At 40.3% G+C, this 24,838-nt stretch overlaps 1 protein-coding gene across 2 annotated transcripts in view; it reads right to left on the minus strand.

Moving 5' to 3' along the window:
• Positions 1–24,838, minus strand: part of LOC120534389 (zinc finger protein 2 homolog) — a 91,605-nt gene that overhangs the window by 33,064 nt on the left and 33,703 nt on the right. The window contains exon 3 of one of the 2 annotated variants that reach the window (XM_039761939.1): positions 17,836–23,056. The exons of the other annotated variant lie outside the window; for it this stretch is intronic. Within the exon in view, the coding sequence (XP_039617873.1) occupies positions 21,963–23,056 (1,094 nt within the window). The 3' untranslated portion in view covers positions 17,836–21,962. Of the gene's footprint in view, positions 1–17,835; positions 23,057–24,838 lie in introns of those variants that run through there. 2 annotated transcript variants of the gene reach the window in all.

A 24,838-nucleotide genomic window follows, 5' to 3' on the forward strand; every position in this document is an offset into this window, starting at 1 on the left:
CAGGATTGTTGCACCTGTGCCATTATTGTGTCTCTGGAAGCATGGGCCAGACCATGTGCAGCCTTTGCAATACCTGGAAAGAAAGCTTTTGGGAGAAAAGGATGTTTAGTTAATGGATGGATCCAAAGTTCTTTTGGATCTTTTTCTGCTCCCTCTTTCTGCCATGTCTTTATCTCCTTTTCCGTTGCTACAGTTTGTAGAGATAAAACTGCATCCTCGGGTGACTCTTGTTCCTCCTCCTGTTGTAGAAATAACGAGGTTAGTGGTGAGATGGGATCCCGGGCGGCTTTTTTTTTGCCCACGTGTGCTTGTGCATTTCCCTCACTCACTGGATTCATTTTCCCCTTGTAAGTTTGACACTTCCCTACCGCAAGCGCACCTGTCAAATGAGATGTTCTTGCCTGTACTAAGATGGAATGTACAGCATGTGGTACCTTAACAGTTAATAGACTAATGAGAATAACATCTGAGCATGCTAGGACAGCCTCTGTTGTTGCTGCTACTGCTCTAAGGCAGGTCAGGAGTCCAGCTTTTTCGAAAAATAGGCTACTGGCCTTTGCTTTTCTCCATGGAGTTGTGTTAATACTGCATTCATATATCCCCCCTTTTCATCCACGAACAGAGTGAATAAACGAGAATAGTCAGGGAGTCCTAAGGAAGGCGCACTTTTTAAATCACATGGAGCCTTCTCAGCCTGCTCATTCCACTGTATGCGGCCAGAAAGAGGAAGACCAACAGTGTTAGCTAGATTTTGTAAGGGCTGTCCTCTTTCAGAATAATATAGGATCCATTGTCGACAATAACCAAGAATGCCTAGTATAGACATAACCTGTTGTTTCGTGACCGGTCTTGGAAGGTTTTGAATGGTTGTTAAGCGATCTTTAGACAGAACTCTGGTACCACAAGTGACATCATGACCCAAATATTTAACAGTGGTCTGAACTAATTGCAACTTATTCCTCGAGACTTTATGGCCATTTTCCGCAAGATATCTTAACAATGATTCCGTATCTTGCATGCATGCTTTCTCTGCTTCAGAACAGGGCAATAAGTCGTCGACGTACTGTATTAATACGCTTCCCCTGTTAGGCCAGAAGCCTTCCAGGTTTTGAGCAAGCACCTGTCTGTATACACAAGGAGCCTCTGTATAACCTTGTGGCATAACGGTCCATGTCCCGCAGCGATTTTGAAAAGTAAATGCAAACCAGAATTGCGAATCAGGGTGAACAGGGATAGAAAAGAAAGCAATAGCAAGGTCTATCACAGAGAAATAAGATGCAGATGGGGGAATAGTGGAAAGAATAGTGGAAAGATTAGGTACAATCGGTGCTCTCGGGAAGATAGCAGAACTGACTTGTCTTAGGTCTTGAACAAAGCGCCAAGGATCCATCCGCTTTCTTTACTGGCAGAATGGGAGAATTAACAGGGGAATACTTAATAGGAATAATAGCTCCCCGTTCAACTAAATCTCTGTGTACAGCAGCAGTTCCGAGTTCAGCATCGTAAGAAAGAGGATATTGTGCATGGCGAGGATGGAAGGATTACTTTGGAAAGACCACTAAAGGTTTGCAAATTTGCGATCCTGCCAAAATCGTTTTTTCCCTGGGACCACAGAATATCAGGTATTGTGGACAGCCAAGGTAAGGAGTCGGTTTGCAGGGAATACAGAGGAGACGATGAGTGACAAAGGGAATGAACGACTGGCAGGTCGATTTGGATTGACACTTTAGTAACCAGGTGATCAGGGGTGACAAAAATTCCTGGTGCGACGAAATTCCAATCGGTCCTATCTTGACATTGTTCAACCCATTCCCCAATTTCTACCCAACAAGCAGTGTTAGACTTTGCCAAGGAAACATGGGGGACTGCACCTCCTAAATAGAAATTGTTCTGTAAGTGTGTAAGGTGAACTGTAATGTGAAGATTCTCTGGGTAAGGAGCAGAGGAAAGGAAAGATTCTAACCAAGGGGTGTTAACTTCGGTGGGGAAGTATTGAGCAGTACAGTGGAGAGTGTCGGGGACTTGGAGGTGGGGAAAAAGGCAGGAAGGGACAGTATGGAGGGCTTTAAGGAGGAGGATGTGTGGGAAGTTGTTTAGGGTCCAAGCAGCAAAAGAATGATGGGGTTGGAGAATTTGGGACAGGAGCTTAGGAATGGAGCAATAGAATCCTTGTTCAGATAAGGAGATTGAGACAGACAGTTTGGTTTTGAGATCTCATCCCAATAAGTTAACTGGACACAGATGATTTAATAGGAATCAATGTGTCAAAGGAGAACTATCAGTGGAGAGTTGAACTAGAGGCTTGGAAACCGATAAGGTGTGAGGTTGTCCTGAAACAGTAAGGACATTCACAGTGTCTTTCGAGGCAGGGACCTCCAATAGCGATAGAGTTGAGCGGGTAGCTCCAGTGTCCACAAGGAAGACAGTTTCCTTGCCATTCACTATCAAAGTCAGTAAATTGTCTGTATTAGCATAAAGGGTGAGCAAGGGAAACTGGAAAAGTTGGCTGGGGTTCTTCGCTAATTCCTAGGACCAGGGGATGTCACTGGGTTCCAACAGCAGAAGTGGTGAAGGTGAACGCTTCTTTGGACAGTTGCGTTGAAAATGGCCAGGCTCAACGCAGTTGTACACATCCCACATCCCCATCCTCGCCCTCTCCCTCCGAAGGAGCTGTCACGGCCACAGCCTTGTAATCCTCTGCCCCTGCCCGTTCCCCTGGTGTAATACTGAAGCTGTGACGCTATCGGTTTAGTCTGTGTATTGGATTCTTTTTGTTTAGATTTTCTCTCAGCATGCTCTGCATGGCGTTTAACTTCCTCAAAGGTAGCACTTTCCCAGCCTATGCAAGACGTTCAGACTTTGTTCTGTATGTCGCTTCTTAATCCCGAGACGAAAGGGGGAAGGGCAGCGCGGTTTCAGTCTTCGCCTTCTTGGAGGCCAGAATGGTTAGCCATCAGGTCTTGGGCTCTATGGGCCCACTCATCGACTGTCTCATCTTTCTGTTGTTTTGCAGCAGAAATGAGTGACCAGTCTGTCCCTTTTTTAGATTTTTCCACAATAGTGGCTTTAACAAGTTCCCATTGCTCTATGAACCAAGCGTTATCATTGTCAGTCTGATTTAAAGAATCATTCCACCTCCAAACGTTACCGTTTGCTCTAGTCCCATGATTCACCGTTTTCCATGTGGTACCTAGCTTTTGGCGTAACACCTGCGTCCACTGCGCAGCATTTGGCTTATACATGTCGTTCAGCTGCTGAAGTGATTCGATGAATTTTAAGCTGCCAACTCCCTTGGGATCTGGCAGTTCTGACACCACATCTTTTAATTCTTGAATATCCCAATTTCATGATCATGGTGGGATTATTAGCTCCTGCGGGATGACTGGGGTTGGGGACTTGTATTAATGGGCAAGAAAACTCGGGTCTGGGATTCTGCTGCTTTGGTGGAATGAAGCTGCATCCCAATTGGGGACTCATGCATGATTGTGATGTTTGGCTTCTCATGGGGTGAGAAATCGGGGTTTGAAGTGGAGTATGTGGCTGGGGTTCGGTATAGCCTCCAGAACGGGTGCCTCGGTCTTCATCATCTAGATCTGAATCTGTTCCGGGCGGATTATCGGCCGCAAGAGGAGCCGATGGGGCATCTGAGGGAGGAGGAGGAAGGGGATGTTGATAACGGGAGGGAAGTGGATGATTGGGTAAAAGGGATCCTTTTTATCCGGCTTCTTTCACCTATTGTCTGGGTCTGGTTCTGTCTTAGTCCTTTGTAATGCAAGCCACATATTTTCTTTTTCTTTATGTGTCTTTACTTCGGCAGAAAGCGTCTCATTGCGTTTTTGTATTGCCTCAAGGATTCGGTCTTTAATTACCAATTCCCATCTATCAAACATATCCATCTTATATGGACCTCTTTGGCAACAGCCTTAGGTGTTTCTGTATAGGATTTTTCTATCTTCTTGAATTTCTGAAATGTCCCAGTTCCCTCAATTGACCATCTACCACCACTTTGCTTATTCCATTTTTTACATGCTTTCTTTTTACACGGTTTATACTTCATGCGACGTGACGCATGCTGCAGCGGACGCTCCTGCTAAGCAAGCATTGTAGTGTTTATACTTGTGTGCGTAATTTATGTACAGTAAATCTCGAGGAATCCTCCAGGTGGCAGTGCAAGATATTATGGTGAGTACATGTTTGGCTTTTCTGTGTTGTGAATTGCCTAGAACACCCATTAAATTCTGAGGACACCTTACCACAATATCTCTGAAAATGATGTTTATTGATTAAATCCATCAATCCAGGGATGTGTCAATTTCAGCAAGCATTGGGCACGAGTGGGAAACAATCCGTGGACAAGGCCTCAGCTCATCACAAGGTGAAAACAAGGCACACATACAATAGCGTCATTTTAGCGGCACCAAATCCCCAAATTTGCATATCTTTGGAAGGAAACTGGAGCACAGTGTGAAATGCAAGCAGGGAATACCAGTGATATGACTCTCTGTGAGACAGCAGTGCTACCGCTCCGCCACCGTGTCACCCCCATGTGTGTAATTATAAATGGTATTCATTATTTAAACGAAATTAACGATTTATTGGTAAAATATAACTAAGACACTTCAATGAATTTCATCATGAAAGTGATATCAAGTATAAAGCTAAAGATTCTAAATGTGCAGAGAGTTGGAATAGCATACATTTAATGTGTTCTGTGTGGTGATCTATTGCTGCTTGCCTTAGTGATTAAAAACTGGGATGAGGTTTACGATTGCCTGTTTTAATGATAAAGTAAACTACAAGGTTAAAGTGGACATTTCGAGATTAAAGCCAAAATTTCCACTTTAATCACAAAATACACGTTTTCACCATGTCCTTAATTTTTTTTCTCAGTGGCTCAAATACAGCGCTGTACATTATGTTGCTGTTTTGAAGTTCAAAAAAAAAAAAAATACGGCATAAAGACATATGTGAGACTTGTAAAATGTATTGTGTCATTACGATCGGGAATATGCGACACTTGAATATAAAAGCACCACGAATGCATCTGTAGGTCGGCATTTTGCTTCACCACATCGAACCATTCATGAAACATCGAAGCGCGCACATCGATCTCGTAGGATCCGCAAAGCGGCTTTCTGTCACATGTAGATAATAAACAGAGCCTCTGACGTCAGGTTCCAACTTTTCGCACACTGCACCCCCGACTTTTTGCTGGTACTGCAACTCGTGCATGCGTCGCGTTAATTTCTGAGGACCTGCTCAGAGGACGCATCAAATGAACGCTGAGAATGCATGGCAGCCATGATGCGGGCGCATACGCGTTCTAAGAGTGAAGTATAAATGAGCCCTTAAAGTCTAGCCCTCTTTTCTTTTACATGAATTGTCTAGAAGAGCCCCCCTTCAGTCCCTTGTTTGAATATTTTGAGCCTTTTGAAAATAAATCCTTCCAACAGTGGCTTTTGGTTCCCTAAAAGGATCTTTTTTTTTTTTTTTATTAATTTTATTACAATCAATACATAGCAATCACATTTTACAAAAAAAAAAAAAAAAAAATTATGCTAAGAACAGATCGATCCCCACCCTTGAGAGAGAGAGCAAGCCAAACGGTGTAAAATTTAAGGCTTTTAAAAATACCTAAATCAACAAATTCTCTGTGCTTTATAAACTTATTTCAAAATATTACTGATTAGATCCTGCCATGTTTTGAAAAAGTCTGCACAGATCCTCTAACTGAGTATTTGATTTTTTCCAATTTTAAATAATATAACACATCAGTTTCCCACTGACTTAAAAGAGGAGAGTTTGGGTTCTTCCAGTTTATCAGAATAAGTCTGCGTGCCAAAAGTGTAGTGAATGCAATCACAATTTGTTTGTCCTTCTCCACTTTAAGACCCTCTGGAAGAACCCCAAACACAGCTGTTAATGGGTGAGGAGGGATTGTGAGTCCAAGACTGTCTGAGAGGTAATTAAAAATTTTTGTCCAGAATAATGTTAATTTGGTGCAGGCCCAGAACATGTGACCTAGTGAGGCTGGAGCTAATTTGCAGCGTTCACAGGTTGGATCATGTCCTGGAAACATTTTGGAGAGTTTTAGTCGAGACAGATGTGCTCGATATATAATTTTGAGCTGTATAATTGTATGCTTTGCACATATGGAGCTCGAGTGAATTCTCTGCATTGCTACTTTCCACTCCTTTTCTGATATATTAATTGAGAGATCATTTTCCCAGTGTCCTCTTGGATCTTTGAAAGGAAGGGATTGTAAAAGGATTTTATATATTGTAGAGATGGAGTCTAACTCCTTTAAATTGAGCAATAAATTTTCCAGCGTGGATGAGGGTGCCAGATGAGGAAAATCTGGAAGGTTCTGTTTAACAAAGTTCCTGATTTGAAGATAGTAAAAGAAATTTGTAGCTGGAATGTTAAATTTGGAATGTAATTGTTCATAGGATGCAAAGGCGTTGTCTATATAAAGATCCCTAAGCAAGTTAATTCCAAAATTTTTCCAGATATAAAAACTGCACATGTTTGTGAGGGTTGAAAGAGGTGGTTCTTTTGCAGGGGTGCCACAGAAAGAAGCTTCTCCGTCTTAAAATGCTTTCTACTTTGGTTCCAGATTCTAAGTGAGTGGAGCACAATTGGGTTATTAGTGTATTGCCGATAACGTGTGTTTATTGGTGCACAAAGCAAGGAATACAAAGAAGTACTGCAGGATTTTACTTCTATTGCGGTCCATGCCTGTGTATGTTCTTCTATTTGTGTCCAGGTTCTTATCGACGATCCTAAAAGGATCTTGACCGGTTTACTATTTGTTTTTCCCATGGTTAGTGAGTTTTCTGCGCTCTTTTTGCTAAACCAGCCCCAATTGTCGCTTCACTCTCGGTCCCTCCTGTCCCCCGGTCCAATGGGACGATCAACCTGATTAGCGGACGGACAGTCTCACTGGAAGGCTGCTGGTTACCACTGTTTAGGTGATCAGTTCATTGAGTGTCCTGTTGAGTTCAGGATACAACCATACCATTAGAGTAAAAAGTCTCACCCTCCCGCAACAGTGCTTTTTCCCGATCACGAAATGTTCGGTTATTTATCTGTTCTTCACACTCCCTTCCATTATTTTGCTTTTAGGCCTCTAAGAAACTTCTTCGTTTCCTAGGGAGTGTACTTAACTCGCGTCCTTAACATTCATAATCTTTCCACACTGCTTTATTTCCGAGAGTTTATCTAAATATTCTGATCCACTCACTGCTTGGTTTCTTTTCCCCGGTCGGACTCTCTCAGACTACTCACCAAGAATTTTCCTCCCGTCTGGAACATCCCAGTTCACTCGACTTTCAGGAAAAAGTCAGAGGTAGACAAGGACTCCCCACGCAGGACTCGCTAGAGGGAGGCCAGTCCAAAATTTTTACCAGAGCTGGTCTTCCCAATTGGGCCGGAATCGGTCTTTTCACCAGTCCTCTGGATGATACCGCTCAAGGAATCGCTTGGCCGTCTCTGTCCCTGTTCGGACGCTAAAAAACTGTGGTCGCTGAAAGCCAGGAACGACAGGAGACAGATACCAATGTAAAGTAAAAAAAAATTTCTTTATTCTTGGTGAGCAGGAGACTATAAGCAGCTATAAGCACAGATCCACTGACAGCTCAAGTCAGACTGCAGCCCCCGTCAGGAGGGAGTTTCCCTCTCTTTATACCCAGCTGGTTTCTTTCTTCTTCTTCTTCTTCTTCTGGCTTCTGCCGTTAGGGGTTGCCACAGCAGATCATCTTCTTACATATCTTTCTGTCCTCTGCATCTTGCTCTGTTACACCCATCATCTACATGTCCTCTCTCACCACACATCCATAAACCTTTACTTAGGCCTTCCTCTTTTCCTCTTCCCTGGCAGCTCTATCCTTAGCATCCTTCTCCCAATATAAACAGCATCTCTCCTTTGCACATGCCCAAACCAATGCAATCTTGACTCTCTGACTTTGTCTCCCAACCATCCAACTTGAGCTGAACCTCTAATGTACTCATTTCTAATCCTATCCATCCTCGTCACACCCAATGTAAATCTTAACATCTTTAACTTTGCTTTGTGGTCAGTGCCACTGACTACAACCCATATAACATAGCTGGTCTCAATATCGTCCTGTAGACCTTCCCTTTCACTCTTGCCGATACCCGTTTGTCACAAATTACTCCCGACACTCTTCTCCACCCATTTCACCCTGCCTGCACTCTCTTTTTCACCTCTCTTCCACACTCCCCGTTACTCTGTACTGTTGATCACAAGTATTTAAACTCATCCACCTTCGCCAACTCTACTCCCTGCATCCTCACCATTCCATTGACCTCCCTCCCATTTACACACATGTATTCTGTCTTGTTCCTACTGACCTTCATTCCTTGCCTTTCTAAAGCATGTCTCCACCTATCCAGGGTCTCCTCAACCCGCTCCCTACTATCGCTACAGATCACAATGTCATCAGCAAACATCAAAATCCACAGGGACTCCTGACTAATCTCCTCTGTCAACCTGTACATCAACATTGCAAATAAGAAAGTGCTCAGAGCTGATCCCTGATGTAATCCCACCTCCACAATAAATGCATCTGTCACTCCTACCGCAGACCTCACCACTGTCAAACTTCCCTCGTACATATCCTGTACAACTCTTACATACTTCTCTGTCACTCCCGACTTCCTCATACAATACCACAGCTCCTCTCGAGGCACCCTGTCATACGCTTTCTCCAGGTCCACAAAGACGCAATGCAACTCCTTCTGGCCTTCTCTAAATCTCCATCAACATCCTCAGAGCAAACACTGCATCTGTGGTGCTCCTTCTTGGCATGAAACCATACTGCTGCTCACTAATCATCAACTCACTTCTTAACCTAGCTTTCATTACTCTTTCCCATAACTTCATGCTGTAGCTCATCAATTATATTCCCCTGTAATTACTACAATCTTGCACATCCCCCTTATTCTTCAACACAAGTACACTTCTCCACCACTCCTCAGGCATCCTCTCCCTTTCCAAGATTCCATTAAACAATCTGGTTAAAAACTTCACTGACATCTCTTCTAAACACCTCCATGCTTCCATAGGTATGTCATCTGGACCAATGGCCTTTCCATTTTTCATCTTCTTCATTGCTGTCCTTACTTCCTCCTTGCTAATCCGTTGCACTTCCTGATTCACTATCTCCACATCATCCAACCTCTTCTCTCTCTCGTTCTTTTCATTCATCAGCCTCTCAAAGTACTCTTTCCATCTGCTCAACACACTCTCCTCGCTTGTATGTTTCCATCTTCATCAGCCTAACCTGCTGCACATCTTTCCAAGCTCATTCCTTCTGTCTAGCCAATCAGTACAGGTCTTTTTCTCCCTCCTCAGGGTCCAACCTCTCATACAACCTCTCATGCGCCTTATCTCCTTGTACCACTGTCTACTTTCTGCATCTCTCTGACTATCCCACTTATTCTTTGTCATCGTCTTTCTCTGTATACTCTCATGTATTTCCTCATTCCATCACCAGGTTTTCTTTTCCTCCTTCCTATATTCAGATGTCATGCCAAACATCCTTCTTGCTGTCACCCTTACTATAACTGCTGTAGTTTCCTAGCTGCCTGGTAACTCTTTACTGCCACCCAGTGCCTGTCTCACCTCCTCCCTAAACTCAACCTTGCAGTCTCCCTTTTTCAACTTCCACCATTTGATCTTTGGCTCTGCTCTCACTCTCTTCCTCTTGTTGATCTCCAACATTATCCTACAGACCACCATCCTATGCTACTTAACTACACTTTCCCCTGCCACCACTTTGCAGTCTTAAATCTCCTTCAGATCAACTCTTCTATACAGGATGTAATCTAACTGTGTGCATCTTCCTCCACTCTTGTACGTAACCCTTTGTTCCTCCCTCTTCTTAAAATACATATTCCTCATGGCCATGTCCATCCTTTTGGCAAAATCCACTATCCTCTGCCCTTCTTCATTCCTCTCCTTGACACCATACCTACCCCATCACCTCCGCGTCTCCACTGTTCCCTTCACCAACATGCCCATTGAAATCCGCTCCAATCACCACTTTCTGTCCCTTGTGTACACTGTTTATCACTTCATCCAACTCACTCCAAAAATCTTCTCTCTCACCCATTGCACACCCAACTTGTAGTGCATATGCACTAACAACATTCATCATCATACCTCCAATTTCCAGCTTCATAATCATTACTCTGTCTGACATTCTCTTCACCTCCAAAACACTCTTGACATACTTACTGCTCCTTCAGAATAACTCCTATCCCATTTCTCCTCCCATCCACACCATGATAGTACAATTTGAATCCACCTCCAATCCACCTGGCCTTACTCCCCATCCATTTAGTCTCTTGCATGCACAATATATCAACCTTCTTTCTGCCCATCATATCTGCTAACTCTCTCCACTTACCAGTCATATGTCCTACCCTCAGTTCCACTCTCTTTACTTTTCTCCTCCTGCCTCTGGACACGCACCCCACACCCCTTTTTGGGTAACAGTACTGGTGGTGATCGTGGTTAACCTGGGGCTCGACCAATCCAGTATGGAAATTTGTATTGTTGTCCGCATATTGATTTGGCAAAGTTTTACACCGGATGGCCTTCCTGATGTAACCCTACCCATTTATCCGGGATTGGGACCGGCATGAAGAAACAGTGGTTTGTGCAATTCCTGTGGCTGGGTTTTTATACCCAGTTTGTTTAATAATAAAAAAAAAAAAAGATATGGCAGTTCATTTTGAGGTCACACAGAGTTTGCAAGTAGCTTAAGAGGATGCATCAGATCAGTAAGTGCAGAAGTACACCATAGTCTTTAGATAACAGTAACTGTCAGTAATTCCACAATCCCAGATTCCCTAATCCATCTTAAGATATGCAATTCAGCTATGGCTAGTTTTGCAAGACAGTTAGAGACAGCACTTTGCAAAACATGTACTTCCCTATTCTTCAACACCATCAGGGTTACAACACTTCCAACAGCTATGTGGCAGTTACAAGTTAGGAATCTTATTTCAGCTTATAAAAAGATTAATGTTATACTGTCGGTTAATGCACAGCACATTCTTATTATAGCTTACATTTCATACATAATGATCATCACACATAATAATTGGTTATACAATATTAAAAGCTACCTTAAAAGTTAGTTTAGTACATTTGTCTTACAATAATATACTCTTACAGATTAGCGTCTGTATTAGGTTACATTTTGTTTGTTTGACTTAATTCACATTCTCAACTGCTTGATCCACCAGCAAGCACTGTACTACAAATCAGTTAAGTGGGACTCTGTCATGAAACCTTTGGTGTGTTAACTTCTTTTGAGAAAATGCTCTTAACCATAGACAATTTCAGGATTTTTTTGCCATAGATAAATGCTGCATATGGAGATATTCACTACCACTTTGTTGGTATTGTTTAAGCTGCAGGCAAGCTTTGAAACATTTTTACGACTTGCTCTCAGAAATCAACACATTTCTGCAGTCGAAAAACAAAGTAGCTTCAGAGCTTAGTGATCATGAACAGAAATGGCACATTCCATTTTAAACAGTTATAACAGAGCTACTAAATGGTCTCAACATACAGGTTAAAAGGAAAGGGGAAATTCATCAGTGACATGCATTCACATGGAAAAGCATCTGAAACGTCTGCCATCTTCCCAATACTAAACACAACCAGCAGAAAAAGCACTAATTGCTTTCCCAGTTGACAAATGTGCAAAAAAGCCTTGGAAATGTTGCAAAAGGAGTTCCATAACTGATTTTGATAGCTTCATGTACATGCATAGGAGATTTGATTATTTCAAAACACTTCTGCCACAGACATTGAGATTGCCAGTTCCAGCTGCTAAACAGGATCAACAGAACTACAAAACTGACAGTCTGAATGACATATTCAAGTCAAGCAACTTAATTCATTTCCATTCTTCTATGCCATCTGAGACTTGACCTAACCTTAAAAAAATAAATAAATCAATTAAAAAAAAACATGCACTGAAAAGGACAAACATTTTTGGAAGTACCTAAATCTGTGAGCATACCTTTTTTAAATTAAAACACATCAAATCTCCAACCAGATCCCGACTCACTAATGAACACCTGAATCACCTATTAAAACGGATAGTGACAAACATGGAACCGGACAAACCTCTGTCAGCCAAAAACAGACTCATAGTTCACATTGATTTACTCAAGTACTAATAGTACTAGGTTGTTGTACCGTGTTAGCCATTATGAATGTAGAGAAAAGCCAAGCAAAATGACACCTTTTATTGGCTAACTAAAAAGATTACAATATGCAAGCTTTCGAGGCAACTCAGACCCCTCTTGCCTGAAGAAGGGGCCTGAGTTGCCTCGAAAGCTTGCATATTGTAATCTTTTTAGTTAGCCAATAAAAGGTGTCATTTTGCTTGGCTTTTCTTTAAGTACTAATATTAAGTATTGTGGAGGTTAAAGGCTATATTACATTTTCATTACATTTCAAAGAACTAGCTTAATTTCATTAAAAAAAAAAATCTCGAATGTATGTAGATATAAGGCATAAAGCCCATACATTTTGTATTTCACCCCCACTCCAGACCCCTCATACTGGGAAGGACAATACGCTTTCTCCTTGATTAAAATGTTTGAGGACCCCTGGTTTAGAGGTTTCTGATTCAAGTGACTCCTCAAACAGGTGTGTTCATCTTTTTAGTTCAGATCATTATTCCGATTCACATTCAGCTGCGCTCTGTGAGTGCTGAAGTCTGAAAACAACGGAAGAACTTAAACCCAATTTAAGTAAAAATAATTTCTTTATTCGTAATTCTTGGTGAGTTAAAAAGATTGTGAGACTGCCTCTTCCCAGCTCAGCCAACTAATTTGGGTTTAGGCAGAATACCTAAAGTAAAAATGTTCTCTCTTTTATATCCTAGAAAAGAAAAAAAAACCTTAGCAGTTCATTTCGAGGTTATACATAGCTTAAGGTTACATCTTAATTTATGACATACTGGAGTATCCTAAAACATAGAACAAACAGCCATTTGCATTCCTAAGGAACACACCCTTCTAATTATACACACTTAAAACCAATTTAAACATTCTTACAGTTCATTACATTAGTTATAAAGAGCTTACATTCTTCACAGGGTCTTCTGTTAGTATCAGAGGTCAGCATTTTCTCATAAAGGAATGTAAGCTAATAATGTTTTATTTTCTTCTTTCTCAGTTCACATGTGTGACCCACCCAACAGCAGCTGATTTTGCAAAAACTTTTAAAAGGCTTTTTCTTAGCTAAGATGCGACTACTAAAAATGAACCACATTCGCTTTAGATCTTTGACTTTTGTACAAATCTTTTAAACAATTGACACAACTGCTAATACATCTTTAGTATAGCCACAGTTTAAAACTGCAGCACTGCAAATTCTAATTAAAAAACAATCTCTGCATCCTCAGGCAATAATTTCCACATTAGGAAGAAATCTAAAAGCTCGATGGACCTGTGTGTTTATGATAAACTGTACTCTTGAACATGGTGACATTAGCAATAATGAACTGACTGACTGATTCTCCATGTCATGATTTGTTCACTTTGAGATTATTTTTCTTCACGAAAAGTATTTAGAATGGAAGTGTATGTGGGAACATGGGTTACTATTGCTAGTGGTTTCCTTGCATTACAATGTTTCCTAAACATGATTATTAATTCAAGCTGCCACAATATTATTTTGTTTTGGTGCGACATGTTGTGACTCTCATTGCTGGAACGCTGCTCCTGGTTGCTGTGGAATATTGCTGCCGACATCCCCGCTCCTTGTATCATCAGCACAAACCTTTAAATCCAGTGCAAAGATTCATCTGCTATTTGTGATTTGGATAAAAACACTGTCAAATGTAGCATGTAATTACTCAAATATCTGGCTTCTGATCTTAGAGTTCTCTCACTGACTGATTCTAGTTAGTAATTAGGCTTTGGCACACATAAGTTCCATCCAGGCTTTGACTCATGTCTGCTTTTTGACAGTTTAATTTCCTGGTCCTCTTCTCGCACTCGGGCTGACTACCACAAGCCGAAAAACCTGCTTATTTAAGATTTGAATAACTTTGTAAGCTGCCTCCATTGCAGAGAGGAGTGACATATTTCAGTGTCTGCCTCTGTGCACCTTTAAATGTGTTGATAAGGAAAATGTTATCACGTTCAGACAAACCTCCTTCTCTCAAAAATGACTACTCTGGAACTGTAATTGTACATATTCTCAATTATAAACATATGAAGGGATGGGTCAAAGGTTTTATACTTAGGAAGTTAATATATTAGGCTGTCCAATAATATTCAACCTTGAATGTACCACCTAACAGAATAAAAGCTGGCCAAAAGCCACATTCAAGCTTTCAGGGTCTTTGTGTACTAATTTTCAGTTTAGATCTTCTCTCATTATTTCAACTACAACTTCCATCTTATGTTATTTTGTTAGTTTGCTGATGCTACTGGTCCTTTGGTTTGACTTGGACTCAGCCCCGGACAGGTCTTTTGTTTATTTACTTTTTCTTCCAGTATAACTAAATCATTCAAATCTTGCTGTGGACATACTGGCTTCCATCTTAAGCAGAATATAAAGGGGATGACTGAAGAGAGGAATGGATTGCGGGTACATTGTATGATTCTTGTTATTTCTTGTTTCACTCTACCCTCCTGATGCCATTTTGTGACTCACACACCTTTTACATGTATTTTTCTGTTAGGCATTTGATTTTGGAGGATTGCTTGGTGAAGCTGTATGTTGAATGATAATAAAGATGTCTTTTTAAAATTTTTCTACTAGTTTTACAAGTAGCTGGAAATTTTGTATAAATTCATGAACCACTAACTTCCTATACATGTGTGCATGCAGCTTACAAAAGGCATACCGGTATCTTTAAAACATATTTTATTTTGCATTTCTGGGTGTGGGTCACAATGAAAGTGACAGATGGTGGATATTGCATATTGAAGGTGAATAATGTTTAACAGTAATGACACAATACAACTGAGTTATACAAAGCAAGGAATGACTAATCCAATTCTTCAGGGGTGGTGGAAGGGGGGATGCAAATGTTAAGATTAAAAGTTCAATTTTGGGGATTGATCGTGGAAAGAGTGAAACAGCACAATAATAGGCCTGCAGACAACCCAGAGCAGTCCCCCGCTTACCGCTATGCAATTCTTAGGTAAAAGTCAAGTCTTTAGACGACCACAGGACCCATTTAGAACCAGAGCTGTTGGACAACGTGGCACAGTTCAGGGTCCTATTAAGTCTTTCATCCTTATTACCCTTTAAGGATTCTCAGCTTTGACTGATCTGAAATCAGTCAGCTGAAAAGAAGTTTAAAAGCATGGTTTGAGTAACATGCACTACATTATTATCCGACACAATATCCTCCTATGAACTTAGAAGGCAAGACTGGGGCAGGCATTTCTTCTTTTTAAAATCACTCAATCATGAGAAAACAATTCTGCTGCGCTCTCTCGAAACAAACAATAAATTAGAGAATGTATGCATGGTCTAACATTTATAAGGGTTCAGAGATTTAGATGTCCAATTTCAAAGTTGGATCGAGTGGCACACGTGCAGCACAGCTGCGTGAAAGTTGGAGTTCATATCCTGGGAGGTTGCAGGTTGTTCTTCTGTCCGTGTGTGAGGTTTCCCCTACAGTCTAAGTATATGTAGGCTTGGTGAATTGGTATTGATAAGTTCTAACTAGTGTGTGTGTTTGTATGAAAGTCTTTTCACCTCCTGATAGGCTAGCATCCAGTTCCTGTCTTGAGCTCGATGCTTGCTTGGATAGGCTTCAGTTCCCTGCAACCCTGTCCTGGATAAGCAGGTTTACAAAATGGACTGATAATATGGAGATTTTTATACTTCCTAGTTACTTTAATCAAAAGTCATGAAATATCTTGTACAGTATATTAAGTATTTTGCAACATCAAGCGATATTCAAAAATAACAGTGATAAAACAATAACATGTGCTACTAGGCTACATTAAATAAATGCATTTTAAGAGAACTTTACAATGTCATGCAGGAATATCAAAAACAAAAAAGTGAGTTGGAGTTGTATGTAGCAGAGAAAAAGTATGAAAATATAGCAATAACAGAAACCTGGCTAAATACCAGAGATAGGGAGGAGTATAAAAGAGGGATACACATTTTTAGGAAGGATAGACAGAAAAGGAGGTGGGTTTGTTTATGTCAAACAGAATTTAAATGCAAGTTCTTTTCAGAGGGAAGATAAGCCCCATCTTAGTACGGACATGTGGCTTCACCTGGAAAGCATGAAGGAAAGTGGTCTTATTTTAGGAATGTGTTATAGACCACCCAATGTAGACAGTAATTTCACTTCTTTTTAGTAATGTTAAAAAGGCAAGTTTACAGGGGGATATCATAGTCAGGGGGGACTTTAACTACATGAATAGTAACTTGTATAACTTTGCAAGCAGCAGAGCACAAGAGCAGGGGTGTAAGAAGTAATCGGGGATCGTTTTTTTTTAAACACAGTATGTTAAAACACCAATATGGGGTGAAGCCTGTCAGGATTTAGTATTTTGTAATAATCAGGATAGAATTGAGGGTGTAGAGGTGATTGAACCAGCAGGGTCAGGTGACCAGAATATAATACAATTCTCAGTGTTTTGGAAGATTGCGGATGCAAAAAAAAAATATATTAAGTTTAATTTGGTAGGGCAAATATTGAGCAGATGAAGTAAAGTCTAAACAGGATAGACATAAATAAGTTTTTAACTGTGGAGATGGTTGAGGAGCAGTGGAGAAGGTTTAAAAACGATTTTACATGTAATGCAGTACAGGTGCATATCTAAATTTGGAATTAGTAGAAAATTAAAAACAAACACACACACATACAGCTGAACAAGGTGTATAAGACAAAAGTCCAATAAGAATTGCAGGCCATATGAGAACAGGAGGGCAACCAGTAAGAAGAATATAAGGGAGACTAAAAGACAGTTGGAGAGAAATAAAGCAGTTAAGGTGAAAGGTAACCCCTAAGAGATTCTCTCAGTATTTTAGTAGTAAAAGAGCAGTTGGGAAGGAGAGGAAATGCTTCAGAAGTAGTAAATTAGAATTAAAAAGTACAGACAGTGAAATAATGGATGCACTAAACTAGCGTTTTTTTGTTGTTGTTTTTTTTCAGTTTTATTCTCAGTCACGTTCATGCTCCCCCCGATCTGATACCGTTAGTTTTCAAATAAAGACGTGCTATAATAGAAGTGAACTTTTTTAAACCAAAAAGCTGTTTGACTTTCAAGGCACTAAAGAGCCTCTATGTCTGATTGCTATGCAATGAGTGGATGTAGAGGTGGTCCATTCCTACAAGTACTTAGGGGTTCACATCATTGACAGGTTGGACTGGTCGTGTAACACAGAGGAACTGTATAAGGAAGGGTAGAGGAGGTTTTTTTTTTTCCTCAGGAGACTGTGCTCCATTTATGTGAGAAGTGACATCCCTCACATCACCTATAACTCTGATGACTAGTGGAATTTTCTACTTTGTGATGTACTGGACAATTGACGTCACTTCAAGAGAGGCCCACAAAATCAGCAAGACAATTTAAAGGGAAGGTTCAGTTATAGGAAGCACTCTAGACCCCCTGGAGGTCGTAGCAAAGTACAGAATAAAAACAAAACGGAGTGCCATTATGAACAATACTGCACATCCTCTCTCTGACACAAGACTGAGGACGTTCAGTAAAAGAATCATTCAGCACAAGTGTGTCAAGAAACGCTACTGGGGCTCCTTTATATGAACACCAATATGCCTGCATAATGCCTCACTGGGACTGCAAAGTCAGATGTTTTCTTCCTTTAAAAATGTTCTATTTAGTTGTTCGGGGTGTTTGTGTATGTATTTATCTATTTATTGAACTTCTGTTAAAGCCACAATGACATAAATATGTGGGATATTTGCTTCTCTGTCACAGCCTATGCTGTATATGTAAATCTCTTAAAACAGCTAACTATACAATTGCTGGATAAGTAGATTTTCATGGGTTGATAGGCTGAATTTGAATTCTGGAGTTGCTGACGATTCTGTTTTTCAATTTTGAACTGCCTGAAGCCATGAAAGTGAAACTTCTCAAGCAAAAGCAGGCTACTTAAAACATACAAATTTACGGTCATATGTGACTTAATCCGCGCGGGAGTGTACTCAGTAGATATGAGGACATACACAATGGCCTCCCTAGCATTTTACTCTCCAGCCTTGTATGCTTGGGATTGTTCTCTGACCTTAATTACATCTGACAAGGTGACCACAAGCCCACAAACAATCCCATCCACACAGCTTTGTATGAACAAAGATAGCCCTGGAGTGGAGGTATGATGATATCAGTTAGGGAAGGAAAGAGTGCAAGGGAAATGGCAATCCATTGTGGAGCTTGTCCATAACCAATTTAAAATAGAGGTCCTGAATGCACTACTATTATATATCGCAGTCAATTCAAACATTTACCATTAAAAAAGGAGATTTCCTTCAAATAAATGGAAAGTGTGCTAGGAGACATATTGTAAGAGGCTAACCAATTCGGCAGCGATTGTACATCGGCATGTGCTTAACCAAAAGGTATGTTGCTGAAGGAAACCAAAATTAACAATGTCAGCCCCAGAAATAGGCCAAAATTCTGGTTGGTTTAGTATTGGACTCCAAGCCATGAACATTCAAAGATGTGAGAGTTACATGTCTTCAATGCATGTGAAAGTGAAATGCGAAATCAGAAAACAGAAATGAAATAGCAGAGCTTAGAAATGTGAAAGGATAAAATACCAGATAGAGAAAAAAACAAAATATTGCACTGCAACTCTAGATACAATAAATCCAAAAGGGCCTCAACACAAGCAGTCTTCTCACATCCTGCCTGGAATACACAGGACAAAATAAATCATGGAAAATAAGGTCTTGGCATGTATTTAACTGAGACAAATGAATTAAACATAAACCATTTAAAATTACAAAAGCCAGAATGGTAAACATATAATTAAGCCACTAAAATACAGAAGACAAGGTAGAAAGTGGGCATCCACCAAAACCCCCCACCAGACCCCCTCAAACAGAACTACATTTAGTATAAAACATCCAAAGAGAGAAAAGAAAAAAGGAAACTGAAAACCTTTACAAAATCCATATCACCCCTTAAAAATAAACATCAAAACATGCACATGCATATTGGCGCAATGAAGGACTAATAACAGACGCTTCCTTCAAAAGTATCAAGGAGAAAGAAATAAGGCAGTAGATGGCAGAAAAGTCATTCAATAAGGCAGCACGGCATCTCAACAAGTGCTTCTGCTTCATGGCACAATGCATCATAGAAATAAAGATGTACAAAGCACTTACACACTTGTTAAATAAAAACTACTTAAAAAAAGAGAGACTGAGAATGTTAAAACAAAAGCCTAACAGGAGCACCACGCTGTACAGTATTAAGGCACCAGGAGCTCATCAAAGTTAAACTGTTTGTCAGCATGAGAAGCCTGATGGCATAAACTTTCCATATGTGGTTGATGATGCAGTCAAGATTGACATGAAGCGGCTCACAAGAGAAAAGTTCCAGTAAATATAAAATTGCTATACCTTACATGCTTAATTAGGATCATCAAAGGTGATGCTTTCTGAAATGTGAGACAATTTAAGATGAATTGGACAAAGAAGGAATAGTCACAGCCATGTCACTTGTGCACACCGAACAGCAGGTTGCATTGTCTTCTTAACCGCTGCAGTTGAGGAGGAGCAGTTGGCAAATGGATAGAAGCGGGGACCTTCATATGAAAGACTTGGAATTTTCCAGCTTCAACATTGTTATGATTTAGGTATTTTAATGTCAATGGCCTCAGGCAAGATAGATCCTGGCACAGGGGATAAATCTTGTGGAAACACTTAATTATTAGAGCAAACCCAGATAAAGCAGAAAACAGAGTGCCACAGTCTTTTCAAAAACTCTACTGTATTTCCATCTTCCAAAATTTTCCTTATTCCAATGAAGCACACATTGCAGTGCCCATCTTTCACCCAAGAGTGAGTTATGCAGTTAAAAAGGAAACTTTGAATTTGACTGATCAGATCTGATCCTCGTCTTGGTTCAGCGAATTCACAATACTGCGGACGTGTTGAAAAAGTTTTTTTCTGCTCAGCTTTCATTACCACCCAGTCCCATTTGAAAACTTTGCTGAATGCTGTTCTGCATTGCAGTGAGCTGTTGAAATACAAATAACTTTATATTTTCTATGAAATCTGCAATCACTGCTTTGCTGAATTCTGTAGATTGCTCTGACTCCAGAAGAGTACCTTTATCACTGGACTATCAGGTTCAAAAGGTGATTTGCAGAATTCACTTGATAATTCAGAGTGCAGGCTGAGTAGAAATTACTTTGCAATACAAGTAATGTAGTGTGAGGATTCTGAAGGAAAGGAGGAGAGCAAAGGACACAGAGGAGCCACCAAATTAATGTGACTTCTGCAAGTGGAGGTCATAAAGTCTCCAATGTTTTAAAGAGTCTCATGTGACTTGCACTTCCACAATATTTGTTTACTTCGGCATGAAATATTTAAGTATCTTTATATTTGATGCAGGAGTTGATAAATAAATGTAGCTCTCAGATATGTTACACACACACACAAATTACATAACCATTCAAGTGCCTTTCATTTTTTGGTTTTCTTGAATGTTTTTCTTCCTGCTCTACCTTTGTGCTGCTTTATCCAAGATATTCTCAAGAATGGCCTAAACTTTTCTTTTCTTAAGTGATGGTAATGTAAGATTTTAATCTTAAAGTGACAACATTTACTCTAAATTCAGAATCGCTATGTATAAGAAATAGCACATTTTATGCATAAACCCTCTTGGTCTAACTGCAAGGTTGGAATTCAGAATATAATTTCAAGTTTATCTATGGTTGAACACTAGCCTTTATCTTCTCCCAGCTGTATGTTTAGGTGATTTTACATTTTCATTGCAGTGATGTGAGTATCATCTAGCTCTCATGCCACACCAGAGAGGTTCCTTTGGCTGTAATGTTGCACAGTTAACACTCGCTTCACCATTCCTGTTGTACTGGTCCTGGCATTATCAGCCATTTAAACCTAAAAAGCAGATGGAACTTCAAATATTTTAAACGGTACCATTCTATTCAATATACATCAAACATCATAAAGGTGTAAATTCTAATTGTACAGAGTCCTCCAAGTGAAGACATTTTGTCAAAAATAGATGGAGACTCCCATCTCTTCTTTTCAATGTCTTCCATCAAAGCTTTATCTGCAATGTGGTGTTTCTGAACCTGACCACAGCCACAGCATTTCTTACATTTGTAAGTTTTTTTGTGGCTATCAAGTTTCTGTAAAATTGTTTACCACATTCAGTACGAGTCATTGTATTCCTGTGAAAATGGCTCCACTGAGAAATCTCTGCCATATTCAGAAGAGCAACATGGCTTCTCTCAGGATTATTTTCTCTAACATTTTCTTGGTTTGCTTTTAATTAAGATGTTAGTAGACCTCATTCTTTAATTAACAGTTCATTTGAATTACTTTATTTCTTACCCCCTTAAAATTTGCAGCAATAGACGTGAAGAACCTGCATTATTCCAATAATGCTTCCTTTGGCAGTTCAAAAGGAGTTATGGTAATTGGTGGGGTATCAAGAAGGGCATGAAAGTTTCTTTAAATTAATCCTGTTGATCCAATCACAACTGGCACTAGTTCTCTTGTTTTCTTGCTCATTTGACATATTGTACAGTAACTCTCATTGCATCTATTTTATCTTCAGATGTGTGCCTGGAGACTGTTACTATGAGAGAACTGTTTGCCTCATTCATGACAGGAAAATGGTTTCTCTTCCATGTGAATTCTTGCATGGTAACGAAGGCTCCTCTTGTCAGAGAATCGTTTATCACATTCAGGACAAGAAAATGGTTAAGAAGAGCAATATGGCGTCTCTCCAGTGTGACGTCTAATGTGTGCGCGGAAAGTGCTACAATGAGCAAATAATTTACCACAATCAGGACAACAAAATGGTTTCTCTCTAGTGTGAATTCTAGAATGGCTTCGAAGTCCTGTTTTTTCATAGAATCGTTTGTTACATTCAGGACAACTATATTGCTTTTCTCCAGTGTGAGTTCTTGCATGGTTTTGAAGACTTCTCTTTTCATAGAATTGTTTACCACATTCAGAACAGCAAAATGGCTTCACTCCAGTGTGACGTCTGATGTGTGTGCGAAACTGGCTACAATGAGCAAATAATTTACCACAATCAGAACAACAAAACGGCTTCTCTCCAGTATGAATTCTTTTATGGGTACGAAGGGAGCTCTTGTCAGAGAAACGTTTATCACATCCAGGACAGGAAAATGGTTTCTCTCCAGTGTGAACTCTTATGTGGGTCAGAAGGTCTTTGCTGTCAGAAAATAGTTTGCAACATTCAGGACAACTATATGGCTTTTCTCCAGTGTGAAGTCTCTTGTGTGACTGTAGGGCACTACTGTGAGAGAATTGTTTGCCACATTCAGAACAACTAAATGGCTTCTCACCAGTGTGAATTCTTGTGTGGCTAACAAGATGACTTTTCCGGTAGAATCGTTTACCACATTCTAGACAACAATATGCACTTTTTCCAGTGTGAATTGTTGTGTGGTTCTGAAGATTGCGCATATTGCTGAATTGTTTCCCACATTCAGAGCAGCAGTGTGGCTTCGGTTGGTCTTTTCGACGATTTTTTACATTAGATTTGCTGTTAGAACTTCTTTCATTTACTTTGCAGAACCCCAACATCACAGGTTCTGTTTTCTTCCCCTGCTGATGAGTGTTCCCATCATTAATCCTCATTAGTTTCACAACACAACTCATTAGTTTCACAGGTTGGGAACTGTACTGCAAAGAGGACAGTATAGAACTGTCCGATTGAGATGTTGATATCTTCAGGTTTTCATTTTGCTGTGTCTGTTGTGGTCTCTGACAAAGACTGTGCTGAGGTGACAGATATGAGGAAAAATGACTGTTCTGTTGTAAATCTGTAGAAACACATAAATAAGCAGATGTTCATATTGAGATATAACAAACTGAGGAGTATCCAACATGCCTTACATGTTCGATACTGAGATTTTTTTTTTTTTGGCAGATTCCAAAAATATTTACCAATTTTAAGGTGCTATAGTGTGAACAAGTATCACACTGACAATTAAAAACAAATAAAAGTCAACATGTTATGCTTTAATTATAGCATAGAAAGCTGTGTGCATTTACTTTGGTTTACATAGGCCTATGTTTGGGAAAACTAACATTCAGCGAGCGTGACTACACACATTGAGGTTATTGTTTAATGGATGGATGGATGGATGGATGGATAGATAGATCCATTAAGCAATAACCGCAATGTGTGTAGTCACGCTCGCTGAACGTTAGTTTCCCAAACATAGGCCTATGTAAACCAAAGTAAATGCACCTGGAGCCACCTCAGAAACATTACAAAAATATCTTTACAATCGCCCGTAACTCACCCTAACTCATTACGTGAATCCTGAACTAGCTGTGTTAAATAATGTCAAAGAAAAGAAAAATTGATTCAGAGGGCAAGACATTCAATCAACAGTGGACCAACAGCTATTTTCTAGTTCAGTGCAAGGACAAAGCAATTTGTCTCAAATGTCAAGAGTCTATGGCCATCTTCCAAGAATACAATTGCATCAGCATTAGGCTTGGATAAAAATATCAATCTTCTGATTTATCATTATTTTTTCATTTTAACAATTTGATATTGATGGAGAGAAGGACGGTTGATATATTGTGCATGCAAAAGACTAAATGGAAGGGGAGTAAGGCCAGGTGGATTGGAGGCGGATTCAAATTGTTCTATCATGGTGTGGATGGGAGGAGAAATTCAGCATGTCAAGAGTGTTTTGGAGGTGAAAAGTGTGTCAGGCAGAGTAATGATTAAGAAGCTGGAAATTGGAGGTGTGATGATGAATGTTGTTAGTGCATATGCACCGCAAGTTGGGTGTGCAATGGGTGAGAAAGAAGATTTTTGGAGTGAGTTAGATGAAGTGATGAACAGTGTACCCAAAGGACCGAGAGTGGTGATTGGAGCGGATTTCAATGGGCATGTTGGTGAAGGGAACAGTGGAGATGAGAAGGTGATGGGTAGGTACTGTATGGTGTCAAGGAGAGGAATGAAGAGGGTCAGAGGATAGTGGATTTTGCCAAAAGGATGGACATGGCTGTGGTGAATACATATTTTAAGAAGAGGGAGGAACATAGGGTAACGTACAAGAGTGGAGGAAGATGCACACAGGTAGATTGCATCCTTTGCAGAAGAGTTGATCTGAAGGAGATTGAAGACTGCAAAGTGGTGGCAGGGGAAAGTGTAGTTACGCAGCATAGGATGGAGGACTGTAGGATGACGTTGGAGTTCAAGAAGAGGAAGAGAGTGAGGGCAGAGCCAAGGATTAAATGGTGGAAGTTGAAAAAGGAAGACTGCAAAGTTGAGTTTAGGGAGGAGGTGAGACAGACACTGGGTGACAGTGAAAAGTTACCAGACAGCTGGGAAACTACAGCAGATATAGTAAGGGTAACAGCAAGAAGGGTGCTTGGTGTGACATCTGGAAAGAGGAAGGAGGAAAAGGAAACCTGGTGGTGGAATGAGGAAGTACAGGAGAGTATCCAGAGGAAGAGGATGGCAAAGAAGAAGTGGGATAGCTGGAGGTGGCAGAGTTAAATACACTAAGATTTGCAATGGGTGTGACGAGGATGGATAGGATTAGAAATGAGTACATTAGAGGGTCAGCTCAAGTTTGACG

The sequence above is a fragment of the Polypterus senegalus genome, chromosome 8 (genome assembly GCF_016835505.1).
Source record: "Polypterus senegalus isolate Bchr_013 chromosome 8, ASM1683550v1, whole genome shotgun sequence".
Lineage (NCBI taxonomy): Eukaryota > Metazoa > Chordata > Cladistia > Polypteriformes > Polypteridae > Polypterus > Polypterus senegalus.